Raw genomic sequence first — 17296 nt, 5'->3', positions numbered from 1 at the left:
CTCAGACCTGTGGAGACAAGGCTCGTGCTGTGCTGCTTATGGCTAGAAGTGGTTCAGGGAAGAACTGTGGCTTAGCTGGGAAGAATCAGACGCAATTTCCATGGTCACCTTGCTTGTTCTGTCTTGCAGAAATGCAGATTCCCAGCTGTTTGACAAGGTCAGAGGGCACGACATCAAGCTGCTTCGATACCTGTCTGTCCGATACATCTGTGACCTGATGGTGGAAAACAAGAAGGTGAAATTTGGCTTGAAGTGAGTGTGGGTTTATTTGTTTTTGTGCAGGCTTTGGTTTGCAGCTGTTGTAGCCCTTACATGTGAATTGCTGTCAAGTGTGCACTCAGCATCCTGGGAGCAGTCCGTGCAAGAATTCTACAGCAGGATAGGTTGGTTGATGCTGTAAAGAAAACCCCAAGGTTTTAGGCCACAGAAAACTGTATCAATGGGCAATATAGCTGCTTTCATCAGTCTTCTTCAGTCTGAGTGGCTTTTTCCCTGTAGAGCTTATAGTAATGAGACAGTCACCCCTTCAGAAGGGAGACAGCAAAGGAGCCCTCTGTGCATAGAAACAGAGGGAAATGTTTCTCCTACTTATCTCAGAGAAAAGCTTTAGTGATTTTGGGCTGGACCTATTTATGTGGGTGTGTTGAGTAAATTCTACCCCTGCTCACAACTGAGTCAAGTCATAGCACAGGGAGCTGCAACAGGTAGTATTTTGGGTGCTGGCATCTGTTTCAAAAATGCTCTGTAAATATCTGCCGTTCTCCTCTTGTTCTGTGCAGTGTGACATCTTCTGAAAAGGTGGACAAAGCTCAACGTTATGCTGATTTCACGCTTCTCTCCATCCCATATCCAGGTACAGGAATGATATCTAGAGGGGTTCACAAGGGACAGGTGACAATCTGTTTCTGGGGACTGAGAAATAACTCTGTGTGTGTATATGTAAATGGCCATGACTTGCTGAATGCTATGTTCCCTCTGGAGAAAATCTCCTTTAAACTGAGAATAGTGCAATGAACCTGGATGCTCTGGCAGTGTGAGTCAGCATTAGGCACTCTTTGAGGTGGCAGAATAATTTCTCATCATTCCTTATTAATTCAGGCACAGAGGAAAAGTCCCAGAGGTAGAGCTGGTTAAGATGGCCTTTGACATCTCTGCAACTCCAAACTACTACTTGATGCAAAATATATATCTTGTTCTCTGTTATGTAAAAACCCAATTCTTGAGGGTAATTTGTAGTCTAGTGTTCCAGAGCTCCACTGTAAGAAAATCCTCAGTGTTTGCAGAGCAGTTCGCCCGAGCCTGCAGTGTATGACAGAGGCAGCCCTTTGCAGCCTGTCTCCCTGGCTATATCCATCCCTGTGCCTAGCAACCGCTGCTGGGTCACTTGCACTCTTAGAGATGAACTGAATATTCCTGCCTGCCTGCTGATGTCAGGCTTGGCGACAGGATCAGATATGAGGCTGTTGTGGTTGAGATCTGTCTGCAGACTCCTCTCTCTCCCTAGTGCAAAAAGAAAAGGAGAGGAGAAAAATCAAAACCCAGCAAAACTCTGGTGGATGATCCAGACCCAGACTTCCATCATTGCTAGTTGTTGCTCTTAAACAAAATTTTAAAGGTGTATTTCCTTTTATACAGAAATTGGTGGCAATTCAAAGAAGCTGCATGAAGATTTCTATCGAGTTTTCCATGCAGGTTGCCAAAGTGTACAGAAATAATAGTATTACTGGTTTCTGTAGTACGTAGCACAGATACACATTGCTGCTGCGCATGTCACCAGACTTGGAACATGATGAAGACTGTGTACACAGGTCTTCTGTAGGGCTGTAAGGAATGAAGAAGAAGTGACTCTATAGAGTTAAGCTGCAGAGTTGTTTCTCTATGGGGATCTGCATATGGTAAGCAATATTATTCAGTGAAGGTCCTTCCTCTTCTGCCCTCTGGGACAGCTGCTTTCTTTTAGCAGCTCTTCACTGTCACGCTAGAGATAAACCTTATAAACTGCAAATACTCTGCAGATGTTGCCTGATTTCAGCAGTGCTGGTCCATGGGGGAATGTTGTCGTTCTGTTAAATCTAAATCATATGCATCTAAGGATCAGCAACCCCTCTAGTGACTGGCCAAATGCTGTGATACATTCTTATTGATGTTTCCAGGGTTGCACTAAAAGAATTTCTGTTTTGTAATTTGTTTCTGAAGTTATTCTGAGATCCTGTCGCCTTAGGTGAGCAAGGCAGCGTCCAAACAGAGTCATAGAATTGTTTTGGTTGGAAAACACCTTTAAGATCACTGTGTCCAGTCGTTAACTCAGCACTGCCCAGTCCCCCACTAAACCATGTCCCTGAGTGCCACATCTCCCTGTCTTTTAAATGCCTCCAGGGCTGCTGACTCCACTCCTTGCTGAGGGTGCTCTTGATCAGTAAAGGTATTAAACAGGCCTGGACCCAATTCTCAACCCTGGGGGACACCACAAAACCTGGGGACCAGGCACTAACTGGATTTAACTCCATCCACTACCACTCTTTGAGCTCATCCATCCAGACAGATGTTACCAAGCAGGGAGTAAGAGCTGTCTGTGAAAGACTTGAGTGAAAAAACTTGAGTTAAAATGGGATATCTGTAGAAGCTTTTGGTATTTGTGAATGCCAGCAGTTATGCCATAATCCCCCATTCTTTACGTGAAGTCATTGTTTAATTGGAGTTAAATCTCAACTGACAGACTGTGTCCTGACTGCATATTTGAGGATTAGTCCTGTCCTTGCACAAAGATTCTTTTCTTGTTTTTTTGTTTGGTTTTTTTTTTTCCATTGAAGTTACTTGTGACCTGTGGGGTGGGAATCACTCTCCATGTTCTGTGTCTGGCACAGAGGTGTCTGGGTGGCATGGGCACTGTGGCACTGCTGAGGTGTACACAGCACACTGGGAGAGGTGTTTTGTGTAGCCTGCAGGCAGCCGCAGTGCTAATGGTGTTCTTCAGCTGTGACTAAGTGACTGCAGCTTGCAGCAGAGACTTCAAATAGTTGTTTGAGAAAAGCTGAGCCAAAGGACACACTTCAGGAGGGGAGGGCTTGGGGGACAGCTTGGAAGTGGTTATGTAGCCCCATCCTTCAGGTGGGGTAAATCCTATGCTTGAAGGAAGACTTAAATGTGAGAGAAATCACAGCCACCTCTGACAGAGCCATTTCTTGTTACCTGCAGAAGACAGCCTGTGAAAGTTGGCTTTCCCCAGGGCTCTGCCAGCATCTTCTTTTGGTGGTTCCTTCTCACTCAGCATGTCAAGCTGATGCCTTAGATCTGTGCAAAAGTCCATGGCCCTGCAAACACATAGCTCCTTGGTGAAACCTTTTGTTCAGGAAAAAAATTAAATCAGTCCCTCAAGCTCCCCCTTTGCTGTGTTTGGAGTTTGCCCTTTGCTGTGGGAGTGTCTGTACTGCTAAGTGCCCTGGGCTGTTGTTGCTGGAGGCTGTGCTGCACAGTGTACTGAGGATTACTGCTCTTTTCTTCCCACAGGCAGCAGTTTTGATTGGTTTGGATTTCTGGAGCCTGGGGTTGCCAGCACTCCTAGTCCCACAGGGCACTTCACTTGTTAGATACCAGTTAGCTGAGTTGTTGTTCATTATCTCCTTTTCTTGCAGGCTGTGAATTTTTTAAGGACTACAAAGACCGGGATTATACAGCTGAAGGTCTCATATTTAACTGGAAACAGGTACGTGGATGCTACAAAATGGAGACCTGTGTGTTTTACTGGGCTTAAATCTTGCCTCCCAGTTTCTTGTTGATGGTGTGTATGTCATGTGCCTATTTCTGACCACAACGAGGAAATCAACAGGACACACAAAACAGGGAACATACTAAATTATTGCTTGTAAACTTCATATGTAAAATAAATGGTTCATTATCCTGAAGTCTAGGATGCTTGACCTCTCATGGAAGGTATGGGTTGCTCCCAGTTTTGAATTCTGACCTTATTGATAACCTTGGTTCTGAGTTCTTTCTTCATATTCTGTCTCCTGCTGAGGGGATGGTTGAGTGGGGCAGTCTTACAAAAATTCGGAGACTAACATGCGCTGCTTTCACTGCTGAGAGCACATGAAAGCTCCTCTTGTCCATTAGTCCTTCCAAGAGTCTGAGTTTATTGTTACATATTCAGGATTCTGCATCCAAAGAGCCTTTGCTGAGATATTTTCTTCTCATGCACCATTTGGCATTTCATGTCTTGTTGGGTTTTTTTCTGGAACTCACTCCCTTCAAGTCGTGACTTTTCTCTGACCAGCTGTGTTTGGGTTTTTTACAGGACTATGTAGATGCTCCATTAAGTATCCCAGTCTCTCTGACTCAATCTCTGAATATTGATTGGAGCGAGTACCAGGTGAGCAAAGTGTATGTCTCTGTGGGAGGTCAGGGATGTATTCAGGAAGGAACAGGAGAGATTTGGAATCTGACTTGCTCCTGTTGCTGTAATCTGGCTCATTTCATAGCATCCCAGTGGGGGCGAGGCTGCTTGACAGTTCAGAACAGCAGTGGAAATCCTGTACCCAAAAGCTCTGTGGCTTGCTGTGCCCCGAGGCAGCTGACTGTAAAGTCAAACTTTTTTTCTGTAGCTTTCAAAAATTTACAATCCATTCGGGAGATAAGTTGCTAACAAAGGTAAGGAAACAGGAAGAAGTGTTCCCTGCTCTCAGTCTCAGCTTGATGTGGACCTGCCCTGGACAGACTGCCTTGGCTGTGGGAAGCCTTGAGAAGGGTCAACCTTCTCGTCTGTGAGCAGAGCCAAGGGACTGGACGCCTTCTTCATGGGTATGCAAGGTGCCTTCCTATGGGAGAGGAGTACAGAATCATAACTGACCATGGCAGGTCTCCACTCCTTATTATGGACAGCATGTCAAACAGTAATTGAACTCTTCTGTTTGCTCAAGCTTCATAGTCTACCTTTGTTCACACTAGGGAGTATCACCTTATACTACTGATTAGTATGTTCCATTTCACACATCAGTGGGTCTGCCAGGTTTTGTGGGGATTGACTGTGCTGGAGCGTGTCACGTTACTGTACCCTGTACTTCTGTACCCTGGAAGCACCACAGAACCAGCAGAGCTCACTGTGCTGGGCCACTGTTTGTTGTCAATGATGTAAATACTGTTTAAGTGCCAGCATAAGCAGAATCACAGAAAAGTTGAAGCAGAACTAATAGAATTACAGCTTGTGTATGGCTAGAAACTTGTTCACTAGAATACTGAGCAGCCAGTATTTTTAAAAAGATATTAAAAATTGAAGAGTTTGTAATAAATAGATGCAGAAATTATTTGAGGCCTGGAGAACATGCTTCACTCAAAACTGAAATTCTCAGTCTGCTTAGCTAATCACTAAGGTGATGGAGAGTTGACTTGATTAATGAGTAAGTACATTTGTAAGGAGAAAACAGTAATTCTAAAGCACTCTTCAAACTGGGGAAGAAGAGCTGCATAGGAAGCAATATCTGCATCTGAAATCAGGACTTCAGATAAGGAAAAGCAATCTTGCATGTTACTTTTGAGGATAATCTGCTGGAACATGCCAAAGGAGTAATGAGCTGTCACCCCTATTTGAGATGCTTCTCTGGGCAAAGATGTTGCCAAGTGCAAGCTTCAGGCTGTACGTGGGGCAACTGAAGAAAACTTTCTAGTTTGTGATATAGAGAGATCAGACTGGATAATTGGATGATGCCTTCTAAAATAAGCAAAATATAGATTGAATTGTGCAGATAAAAGATTTTGTAATTATGTGTTTTTCTGCTGCAGGCTGACTATGTTTCCCATTTCCCTACTGTTTTGTGGCTCTGCAGGCTTTGTGGCTGAGCAATATGTTCTTTGTCTGGCACTAGTCTTCAGTGTGCTTACACACAGATGTGCACACATGCAAACACACGGCGAGGGTTCTGTTGCTTGTGGTCACATGTTACTTATACTACTAACATTTCTGCTGTAAAATTTCTGCTGTGTCCCACTCTGCTTTTTCCTTGCCAGTGCTGTCTTACTTCCCTTGAGCTAGTTCTGATTCTGATCAAACCACTGAAATTCCCTGGATCTGCTCGTGACATGATGGTCAAGTGACAAGCTTAGGCTTGTTCTGATGTTCTTCACTTGTGTGTACATCCTGTAGTACTGGAGTTCTCTGAGTTCAGAGGCCTTCTGTAGTTCTGCTGCTATTTGGGGGTTACTGAAGAAGTCCAGTGCCTGTCTGGAGTGTGGCTGAGGGTCAGCCCTCTGCCAGCAGCCAGCTGGGGACATGTTCAAGCACCACAGAGTTTTGAGCAAAGTGCTTGGGTTGTGGGAACAGGCTGCTGGCCTTGGTCTGCACATCCCATTGAGCTGCTGGTGTTGCACACATGGATGCTCAGCCGCTTGGTAAAGTGCACGTGTGCAGAACTGGGTCACTGCTCTGCAGGTGTTTGGTGCCTCTCTGAGCATGGGCTGCTTGCAGCTTTGGGGCTGCAGGCAAAGCAGCTCCTCTGCTGGCCAGGAAGACAGTAGAGATGGCCTATTATTGTTTGCCTGCCTGGTGTCTTGTCCCAGAGGGCCTTTTGCAGAGAATGGGGAGATTGATACAAAGGGGAAGTCTGTCAGTTTGAGGAATGGCCACGTGATTATTTCTGCTCTGCTGCTGTTCTTGATAGAGCAGCTCTGAACTGCAGAGCAGCCTTTTACTGTGGGCTGACCCTTACCATGAGCATTCTTTTTTCTCCAGAGCTGGGACCTAGTACAACAGACACAGAACTACCTGAAGCTGCTGATCTCCATTATCAATAGTGATGGTAAGGCAAAGTCCTTGCTCCCAGCAGTGTAACTGGAGCAGTCACTGTCCCTGGAAGAACAGCTGATGGTATTAGTGCCAGTGGATCAATTCCCAATACAGAAGTCACTTTTATTTCTCTCTCTTCAAAACAGGGTGGTGGTCCTACCATCTCGGAACTCCAGCTCCCCCCTTAGAAAGGGACTTGCTGATTCCTTGAAAACCTTTTCTTTTTGAACATGAAGGAATATCTGAAAACTTAGCCTATTGTTTTATTACTTTGAACATGAAGAGAAGAAACATTTTGTCTTTGCTTTTTGACTCTTGCTCTTGTTTTTCTGGTTACCTGTCTCCCCAAAGATCTCATTTGGTGCCTGTTTAAGAGCCCTTTCCACCCCCTTTTATCACAGAACCCCAACTCTGGAGAGTGTCTGTTGCCCTGTGTGGCATCCCATTCCCTCTGGGCACTGTGACCTAGCACTGGTGGTGGAGCCATGGTTGGCTCTGACAACATGGCCAGCTATACTCTCCTGTAACTGTGCTGGGACACACTGCAGGTTTTCTGTAGGGTGAGGATTTGTGCCTTATGTGTGCCTCAATGTGCAGCAGAAAGGTTAGTGAGACTGAAAAAAATGTTCAGTTGGAGCTGTTTTCTCACCAGTGTAGGAATAGATTTTGATAGTGGGTATAAGCTAGGTAGGTGTATGTTCAGGGTAGTAAAGTGATGTTCATACTTAATGACTGTGTCCTGAGCAGCTGTCAGGATCAGCACAGCACATCAGCTGGTGCTGCTGACAACCCAGGACACTCTGAGCAATTTGTTGGCTGCTGTATTTAAGACAGAATGTTCTGGCTGAGCTCTGCTCTTGAGCCTGGGCTGTGGGTACAAAGAGTAGCTTGTCTCTACAGATTTGCCATAAGGAAGTCATTGCCGTGATTGCAACATCCTTTTTCTTCCTTCTCCTTCCTACCCCTGGAACAGATGACAGCGGGCTCCTGGTGCACTGTATATCTGGCTGGGATCGAACGCCTCTCTTCATCTCCTTACTGCGCCTCTCCTTATGGGCCGTGAGTACCTGCCTGACCTCCTCTGTTTCTGGGGCTGATTGCTTGGAGGATGAGTGACTTTCAACAGGAAGTGGTGGTGGAGCTGTTAATATTCCTAATGTTCCTTTGGATATGCTGTCACAGGCAGATAGAGGAAGATGGGCACCCTGGATCACCATGAGAGTTTTCAGCAGATCATGAATTCCCAAGTTTTAGTCCCCAGGGCTGCTGCCTGAAGGCTGTTTTGTTTGCTTTGCAGGATGGGCTGATCCACACGTCCCTGGAGCCATCTGAGATTCTCTACCTGACAGTGGCCTATGACTGGTTTCTCTTTGGGTAGGCATAAGTTTTACTGGCATGTGCATCCCTGTGCAACACGGGAGAAGCCTTGAGGGATCATCTCTGATGTTTGTTCACCGCCAAAAGTTGATGTTTGAGCAGCTCTCAATGAGCTGGTACAAGAGGGGCTGGTGCTTTTTTTTTTTTTTTTTTTACCTGAAGACTCAGGCATCTGGCTGATCTTGACAACTTGTGCACTTCTGCTGATTCTGGCATGTGACTGAGCTTCCCTTGCTCTCTTTCCAGGCACATGTTGGTCGATCGACTCAGTAAAGGAGAAGAGGTGAGTGTTGGGTCTGAGTCAGTGGCTGAGCACTGCTTTGTGTTCTCAGGATATCTGTTTATGGTAGCAGCATTCACTGCCTGCTCCTGGTAGTATCAGTAGTGTGGCTGGGCTCTAAAAAGATTGTTTGGGTGCTGGAAATACAAGGTAAGAGCCTTGCCCTGTCACTTTGTGATGCGTATGTTGTGGGGTTACTTCTCTCTCAGGCTGCAGTTTTGTTGTGGGGTGTCACTCCTGCCAGTTTCTCTCTTGTGCCATTAGTGTTCAGGGCTCACATCAGAGGGTGCTAGGACTTGCTGTTCAGCTCAGCAGTGAGAAAAGTGCTTAAGGTGTGTGACTCCTTTGAATATAAGCTGGATAGTCTTGTGTGCTTGTCCTGAGTGCCAGCCCTCCTGCCTGGGTGCTGCAGCTGCATGTGGCTTGCATGTCATCACGGGCTCGTGGAGCAGCTTGTGCTGGTTCCAGTGTGTGAATTTGGTGGGATGTGTCTGTGGGTGCACATATGGGTCTGGGATACACTCAAAATTAGTGGAAGAAATTCTCTTCAAAATCTTGCACTGTTTAACAGCAAAAAAAGATTCTTTTGACTGTAGTTGCAGTATAGCGAACTATCATTTTTGAATAGAAAAGAGGTGGGGTATGTGTCTAACCTTGTTGCTATTCCCATGCTCTTTGAACTCTCATCTTACCAAGGAATCTTCTGCCTTCAAATAGCAGAGACAAGACCCTGGCCTATTTTTCCATCTTTCAGGGGTACAGATTCCCCTGAAAGATTTTGTATCATTCTTTCTATTATTCCTTTCCTGGAGTTCTACGGGCTCAAGCCTGAGAGCTCTGCTCTGGTGCCTGCTTGGTCATGGGTGGAGTCAGGAGCTGCAGCAGGAAAGGGGGTGTTTGGCTGCCTCTGGCACTCCCTGTTCCCCACTTCTCCCAGGAAAAGGGCACAGCTCTGCATTGGTGGGTGGGGTGGCAGAGGTACAGTGGGGTGAATGATGCAGAGCAGACTGGGGTGAGGCAGGGCACAAGCTTGGGGCCACAAATGCTGTAGGTACCTCATGCTACCTCAGATGTGTTACTGGTCTGCTCTTGAGGTGGAGCATGTGGCTCTAACTGTGCAAATCGTGCTGGGTTTGCTGCTTATCTGGGTGTATAGGCAGCTGCTGCCATCTCTGTTCCATTCTGCACCGATGGCATAAGTACCTGCTGTGGGCTCTCAGCATGTGTGCAAGGTATTGATAAGGAGACTTCTTGTTCCCCTTCCTTTCTGAGCCTCCCCATGGCAGGGAGCAGAGGGGCAGTTTACATGAAAGAGAAGACCCAGGATGGGATGGTGGCAGCCCATGGCACACTAGAGGCTGGTAGCTGCAGACTTTTTGCTATCTCCTTCCTGCCAGCACCTCCTTACCAAGATAAGTGGCTGCATGAAGCCTCAGGTTCATTTCTGAACCACTCTTCTCTTTCCCTTTGCTCAGATTTTCTTTTTCTGCTTCAATTTTCTGAAGCACATCACCTCTGAGGAGTTCTCTGCTCTGAAGTCACAGAGGTAAGGAGCCTGTGCTTGCTGCTGCATGGGCTACAGAGCCAGGGAGCTTGTTAGTGCTGCTTCTTTGGGGAGATGGAAGCCCTGGTGTCCTGGCCCAGTTTTCTTTAATTTATTCTGCACTCTGAAGGCTGCAAAACGGGGCCGAGGCTTGTGAGGTGCTACGCTGTGCTCTGAAAAACTGTCCATGCTGAAATGTGCTCTCTGCTTAATGACTGTCCGTGGCTGCTTTAGCACGGAGGAACCCAGAGATGTGTGCTCTGGCTCAGGCAGGCTGCACAGCAAGCTCCATCAGGCACTGGTGGGGACAGAGGGGTGGCTGGTTTTTAACCGACTGCCCAGCATTAACCCTTCTTATTTGAGGGGGGACAGAAAGAAGCAAAGCCCACCATAGATGCTCTGAATAAGCACATCATGTGCAGTGTTGCCTGTTGCCACCTTCTCAAAGCATAGGCAGTTTGGGGTGGACTGTTAGGAGTCAGACAGTGCACACTGGCCCATCCTCTCCCTTCTGCCCCTGCATAGCTAATTTCCCACTACTGCTGTGTGCGATGGAGACCTGGCCATGGCCAGCCTCCACACTGGCCTGAAGTGTACTTGAGGTAACATTGTGTTTCCTTCCCCAGAAGGAAGAGTTTGCCACCTGGCTTCACCCTGGAAGAGATCTGCATGCTCAGTGAGTGCTGCTGTCAAGCATCAGTGCCCCCGGGTGCTGCTAATGGTTCATTGCTTGTGGGCTTGGGCTCCCAGCTTCAGGATGATCCCAAATGGGCAAGTTGCCTGTGGGGCCTTGCAAGAACACAAGGCACAGGGAAGCGTATTGCTTCAAGGGAGAGAAATTGAGTCAAACCAAGCTGGTCTTCAGGTAGCTCTGTTTTCTTCTCTCTAGAGCAGAAAGACCGAGGCAGCACCACAAGCCTGAGCAGTGACTTCTCCCTGGGGATGGAAAGTTCCCCTGGAGCAGCTGGGAGCTTTACTTATGAAGCGGTGGAGCTGATGACAGCAGGAGCACAGGCTCAAGCAGCATGGTGAGGAGATAACCACTTGGTGGGCTGAACAAATGGGGCTGGCTCTGGGCCTGATAGAAAAAATATTTCTGAAGTGTCTTGCCCTCCAGGTCTGCTCTCTGTAGCATGAATTCCTTACAGTGCGGGGGGAAGAATTTGGCTGTCAGAAGCTTTGCTGCAACTTGTACTCCAGAGCTTCTGCACCAAAAATTGAAGGCCACCCCATGTTAAAGAGCTGTCAGGCTTCTGCAGGGATGCTCCTAATTTTGTACATAGATGAGAGTAAAGCACATTTATTTCATTTTCACGAGTTTCACTGTTAAACTTTATCCACAAAGGATTTCATTACTTTTAAAAGATGGTTCCAAACTACCAGAAAAATTACATTTGACATCAGCCTCCCCAGGGGAATATAGAGATGGTTTAGCTGCCCTAAAATGAAGCTTAATCAGAGTTTAGGAAAGACATTATACATGGGGATCAATTAGTGCAGATGGCTGGATGGCCAAGAATTCCCTCTAAATTTTGGCCCCTCCACCAACATGAGGCATGTGAGCTGAAAGCAGGTTCCTGCCTGCAGCACTGCTCAGAGACATTTCCAGAGGAGAATACAGAACTTTCAGTTCTGCCTCTTGGTAGAGGGTCATGCAGGACTTGCCTGGGGATGCAGGTGGCTGTCTGGAAGCAGGGAAGGTGTCTGGCAACTCTGCTGCTCTGGGACAGGTGTTGGACTTGCTTGTGGAGTTTCTGGTGCTGTTTGGGGATTTCAGAGTCTTGCTGTAGGGTTGCCCCTCTCAGTTTAATTTTCCTCTCCTCTCCCTCAGCACATGTGAAGATGCTATTTTATATTGCAATTATTTTAAATTAAATCTGGGTTGTGCTGGAGGCATTTGAAGTCCTCTGGGACTGAACTAGCAGCCATGCTAGTGGCAGCAGCCTTTCTAAAGCACATTGTATATTCAATTTAAAGTGCTGAGAAGGGAAAGGAGAATATCCCTGCAGAACCACAAAATGGAGAGTCTCAAACTCTTTGCCAAGTGAGCAAGACTTACCTATCTCCATCAAAGCGACTGCATCAAGTAGAGAACAGCTTTCCACTTGCAGGGCTGCAGGGTAGTGAACTGGAAGCATTTATATTGCTCTGAGTGCTCAGGACACACAGACTCAATTCTGCTGCACAGAGCCCCTGTGTGCTTTTTACAAGATGTGAAGTGACCAGAGCATGCTGGAGGAGATAGCTGCATTTGTGTGGATCAGGGCTTGATTTTGCAATGTGTCTCCTAACTCTGGGTTGATTTTATTTCTGTGGGAAATGTCAGGCTGTGTTGGGGCTAGCAGCTGCTCCATAGGGATGGTTTGGGCCATGCTGGGGGGCATGAGCTTGGGAAAGGGGAAGGTTGTGAGCCTTGCCATGAGTGCTCAGTGAGCAGACTGGTCACGGATGTTTTACTGTAGGATGTTGTGGCTCTGTATTCTGGAGAATACATAGGGCTTGCTACAAGCTGGATGAGCTGACCTGTGCATAGCATGAGGGGATATACTTTGTTGTATTGCCCTGAAAACAGGTGGCCTCACAGTCTCTGTGCAGGGAGAGGCATTTGATTTTTAGCTGTTCAAACCTGTTTCTGCAGGCTGTACTTGGAGATGTTGGCAGCTATGATAACATGAGATGAATAAAGCTTAAGAAAGGCTGTGGTGTGATGTTTGAGGGTGGACACCCTTCAAGAAATGAAGAGAGGATATCGCACTTTCCACTGTACAATGAGCCTGTCTTTAGCTGCACTTGCTGACAGTGCTTGAGATCTCAAAGCTGAGATGCCTTTCCATGTTTTAGGAAGAATAACTTCTTTTCCCCTTGAGTTTGTTTGCTTTAGAACTTTTCTTTTTTACTTTTGTACATAGAGAGGTCTTTGTCCAATTCAGTGTGGTGTCGGAAGGGGAGAAATTTTTAGGACTCTTCCAGGGAAAAAAACAAAACCAAACAACTGACATAAGAAGGAAAATCTTCTGAATGCGGGGCAGCAGTGATGTGAATTAGTCCCAAATGTGTACTTGTTTGGCATGTAGTTTTTGTAGTTGGATGGTACTGTGAGCTAAGGCCTAATGCAGCAATGGACAGTGAATCATGACTGAGCCTGAATGTGCTGGGAAGTAAGCCAGAGCAGTTTGGGCTGTCAGCATGGACAGAGAGAGAGCTGAAGTGTACCTATATCTGGAGTGGCTGTGAGCTGTAAGCACATGGTCAGAAGTGTGGTCAGTGGTGCCCAAAGGGAATTGCTAAAAGGGAAAATAACACTGGTGGTGTGTCCTTGGTGCGCAGGAACGCCCACCTGGGCCGATACGCACTGTGGAGTTCGAGCAGATTGAAATGGTCTTTCCCTGCTGGGAGGCCCCTTGCTCAAGGCATTTTTGCTGCTAGACTAAACAAAGCAATCGCTGTGTGTGTGTGGGCTGATGCGTTCTCCCGTCTCTGATTTCCAGGTCACGTGGATGGTGATCTATAAAAGAATGGGCTAAGATGGGTTGAGCTCAGTGTACCCCCTCCCTGAGCATTTACCCATGACTCATGGTTCCTTGGGAGGGAGGAGGGCGGGTTTAGTGGAAACAAGAGCTTGTAGCTGCTGGGCTAAACTCCAGCCTGTGGTGAAAAGGTTTCCTAGTTGGGAGTACATAGAAAAGTCAGCTTTCTCACCCACGTCCTCTATCCCTCAGGAGGAAGAGCTGTGCATCGTCACCACAAGCCGTGCTCTGGAACAGAGCACAGCAGCCTGAAGACAGGCTGCCTTCCACAGGGATGGTTGAAGTCAAGTCCTCCAGCTCCTCGTCATCAACCCATTCTGATAACTTCCTGAGGATTGGAAGCAGCCCACTAGAAGTGCCCAGATCCAGGTGAGATGGGACGGAGCAGGGCATTTCTCAGCAAAATGAGTGTCTGGTAGAGGAAGTGCAGGGCTGCACTTGTGTGGCTCTGGAAACACTGGAGCACCAGTGTTTGTATCTATGGACAAACCTTGGGAGGCCTGTTCCTCTCTAGTCTCTGTGAAGTGCTGTTAAACACAGACACTCCTGCCTGAGCCCCTAGAAGAGCAAGGAACTGTGCTGATAACAGCCAGCTGTCTAATGCCTGTCCTCAGCGCATGCTTCAACTCTGAGCTCTGGCATCTCTGCATCCTGCATGCTTGCAGCTCACAGCACTTTCTCTGTCTAACGCATCCACCAGGATTTGAAATGTCTGTGGTGTTTGGGGAAGGAAGCTTTTCAAACCAAGCAGACCTCACTCTGCATCTATCCTGTCCCCCTTTTCACCTGATGACCCTCCTGATGACGCAGGTTGGAAAATACTGGGTGCTGGTGGCAAGCAGAGGTAGGAACCTGCTGGGAGCAACTGTGAGCACTGTGCCGGCACAAAGGATTCTGCCTGGAAGGCTGTGTGTTCCTGCTGGGGAATGGGGACCCTGGACCTCAGCCTAATCTCACACCATAACAAAAGCACCCTTCTGGAGTCTGACGCTGCAATAGGGCAGAGTCGAGCAGTGAGCTGACCTAGGGAAGAAAGAACAGAGCCTATGGAGCAAACACCATGTGTTTAGGCCAACATGGAATAAAGAGACTCTGATATAAGAGGCTGCTGTTAACAGCTTCAAATGGTTGTGTAGCCTCTGCAGGTTTTCTGATGAGTCTTCTAGTGATTCTGAATCAGCCGCCAGCCAAATCCGAACACTGTCTCATCATATGGAAAATAAAATGAAAAACAAGTAAAGCATTGAAAATTTATAAGACTTTCTTAACAAGTGTCTCTCAATGCCAGGGAAAAACCCCAATGTCTGACAGTTTTCATAAATGATGCTAACTGTTCTCCCCAGGGAAAGACATCAATAGGAGGGGTTTGAATTGTTGCTGGGCCCCCCTCTGCATTTTCTGTAAGATGAAAAGAATCTCCCAAGAAGAGAAGAAAACACTGAAAAGAAAACAGCTTGTCTTGGGAGCTGCTTTGTTCACAGTGGTAGTGCCAGAATTCCTGTGTGTGGTCCCATGCCGTTCCCAAGGCCTGACCAGTGCTTGCTGGTGGCAAGCTTGCAGCAGTGCTCAGGAAGAAGCAGCTTGAAATGCTGTGCAAGAGCAAAGAGGAGACACGGGAGTAGGTGGAAGAACCTACTAATAGTGAGAGTTAGGGTTGCCCTATCAGACATTGTCATGGGTTGCAGTTTCTGGATTTTAAGCATGGTATGTTTTCTCCTGAAAGAGGTTCTGTCATGCCACTTGGCCTTTGTCTCCCTGTGTCAACTGTGGTAGTCTGCATTGGTCTGGTAGATAACACAGTACCTTCAGCCACCATTTTCTACCTTGAAGAAAACAATGAATCCCATTTTGGGTGGAGGACTGTGATGGAAGGAAGAGGTAAATTCTGCCTCTCTGCCTCCTGAGGAATTGTTGTACTAAGATGGAAAAGCAAGTGCACAGAGTCTGATCAAGATTCCAAAAATACCTTCATTCCTGCAGTGCTGCTGGCAGGTCAACACCCAAGACTCTTGAGGTGAAGAAACCACTGTACTTGACTTCCTAATCTTGTTTCTGTGGTCATAGCAACAAAACACTTTCCTCAAATGCTGCTGCAGTGGTTAAAATGGTTGCTTGTAAAATGCCAGCTGGTATCCTTCAGGTAGTTCAGGTCATCAGCCCAGTCCAGGTGCTGGCAGGCAGGGAAGCTCTGGAGGGAACAGAAAGGGAGACAGGAGGGGACAGGAACAGAGGGAACAGCAGGAGACATGAGCAGGGCCTGGGAGTGGGGAACTGGGCTGTCCTAAAAGAAGGGGTCACAAATGCCCAGTCAGATATTAGGAGCCAAGCCCCTCTCCTAGCCAGGCAATGTCAACAGGCTGCTGCTCTCACATTACCAGCAAATTTTGTGAATCTTGCTCTGATCCAGAGGTCCTGGGTACCTGTAAATCCCTGAATGGTTCTTGTTAGGCAGAACAGTACAAAGGCAACTCCATTATCAGTCTTTCTAGCTTGTTCCAATATGATGGTAAGATCACATCTGCAGAGGACAAACAGACAGGAGGATATTGCAGACTATTTGCAGAATAGGACAAGGTGCTGCTTGTTCTACAATCTGAGTATGGCAGTCAGTGTGCCTCAAATTGAACCCCCTGCATGTGACAGGGTTGCAGTTTGCAAACCTTTTCCTGTATTTGCATTTGACACTAGCAGTCTAAGTGTCCCATGACGCTGCAGAAAAATTCTGTATCTGTGTCAGGGATTTAGTGTGTGTCTAAATAGCACTAATGTGGATTAGCAGCTGGATAATCTTTGGTTGAATGTGCTTTTGCTAAGTCAATTAAACAAAACCCAAAGTACTGTGATCTAGAGAGTCAAGATCTGGAAGAGTTAAATTGCAGACAATTTGCTTTGACCAGCAGTCACAGAGAACTCCCTTACTTAAGGGCTGCAGGTGGCTCAGCTGTGGGTCCGGAGGGAGCACAGTGAGAGCAGAGTGTGACAGAGAAGCTGCTGTCCCTTGGTTTTGGGTGTTTCATTGGTAGTGAGAAGACTGTTTGTGCACTGTATGTCTTGCTTCTTATGTCCACCTCATTCAGAAGGTGTACCTGCAATGTGACAGCTTGGGGTAGTGACCACAGCAGGAGAGGAATTGTTTACAGGAACGTTTTCTGGAATTATTGCGTGACCGTGCCACAAAATGGGCCTGCTGGCTGGCACATGACTATGTGCTGCAATCAGAAATGGTGCTGACAGAGAACAGGCTGCTCGGGCACTACCCGAGCCTGTAGATAACTATCTGGGATTCAGCCAGGGCTCACAGTTCTTGGCAGGGTGCCATACTCCTTGCCAACATTTCCCACACAAAGGTGGGAAGGGCTGCCCTTTTCTCCAGGTTGCCACAGTCTGCTTGTACATACAGAACCTCCTTAGTGCTTTGGTTTGAGGCAAGAGCATATGCTGGCAAATGAGCTGCTTCCCAAATAGTCCTAGGTGTGTGGAAATACATCAGGTGAGCAGGGACAGGATGGGAGCCTAGCTGTTGGCACTTGGCACTCATCTCAGTTACGTATTAAGAAAGGGAAGGATCCCTGACTGTTGCTCTGCCTCCAGTATTGACTCTTCTCTGGCAGGCAAGTGAGTGTCCATGTGCTCTGAAATACTCTGTCTTGTGCAGCATATTGCATGGGAAGCACTGACCTAATTAAAAGGAACCATTCCAGGTTAGGAGCTGCCAGTTTATGGCCTGCGAGAGGTCCCTTCTTGTGTGAAGGAACAGCTTGTAGCTCATCTCTGTTTTGCTAATCTAATTTAGTTAA

At 47.1% G+C, this 17296-nt stretch overlaps 2 protein-coding genes across 5 annotated transcripts in view; one reads left to right on the top strand and one right to left on the bottom strand.

The window, feature by feature from the left end:
• RPUSD3 (RNA pseudouridine synthase D3) overlaps window positions 1–17296 on the bottom strand; it is a 67017-nt gene that overhangs the window by 4911 nt on the left and 44810 nt on the right. The window lies entirely within an intron of this gene.
• The window catches only part of MTMR14 (myotubularin related protein 14), a 31800-nt gene that overhangs the window by 7526 nt on the left and 6978 nt on the right, over window positions 1–17296 (top strand). For 3 of the 4 annotated variants that reach the window (XM_066326606.1, XM_066326607.1, XM_066326609.1), the window contains 12 exons: window positions 130–252; window positions 780–853; window positions 3633–3703; window positions 4292–4366; window positions 6719–6785; window positions 7746–7831; window positions 8070–8146; window positions 8396–8432; window positions 9905–9975; window positions 10599–10648; window positions 10862–11000; window positions 13692–13868. In XM_066326606.1, the coding sequence (XP_066182703.1) occupies window positions 130–252; window positions 780–853; window positions 3633–3703; window positions 4292–4366; window positions 6719–6785; window positions 7746–7831; window positions 8070–8146; window positions 8396–8432; window positions 9905–9975; window positions 10599–10648; window positions 10862–11000; window positions 13692–13868 (1047 nt within the window). Of the gene's footprint in view, window positions 1–129; window positions 253–779; window positions 854–3632; window positions 3704–4291; window positions 4367–6718; window positions 6786–7745; window positions 7832–8069; window positions 8147–8395; window positions 8433–9904; window positions 9976–10598; window positions 10649–10861; window positions 11001–13691; window positions 13869–14309; window positions 14757–17296 lie in introns of those variants that run through there. The other variant, XM_066326608.1, reaches the window with a different exon arrangement.

The sequence above is a fragment of the Sylvia atricapilla genome, chromosome 11, assembly GCF_009819655.1.
Source record: "Sylvia atricapilla isolate bSylAtr1 chromosome 11, bSylAtr1.pri, whole genome shotgun sequence".
Classification (NCBI taxonomy): Eukaryota; Metazoa; Chordata; class Aves; order Passeriformes; family Sylviidae; genus Sylvia; species Sylvia atricapilla.
This window is presented reverse-complemented; position numbering and strand designations above follow the sequence as displayed.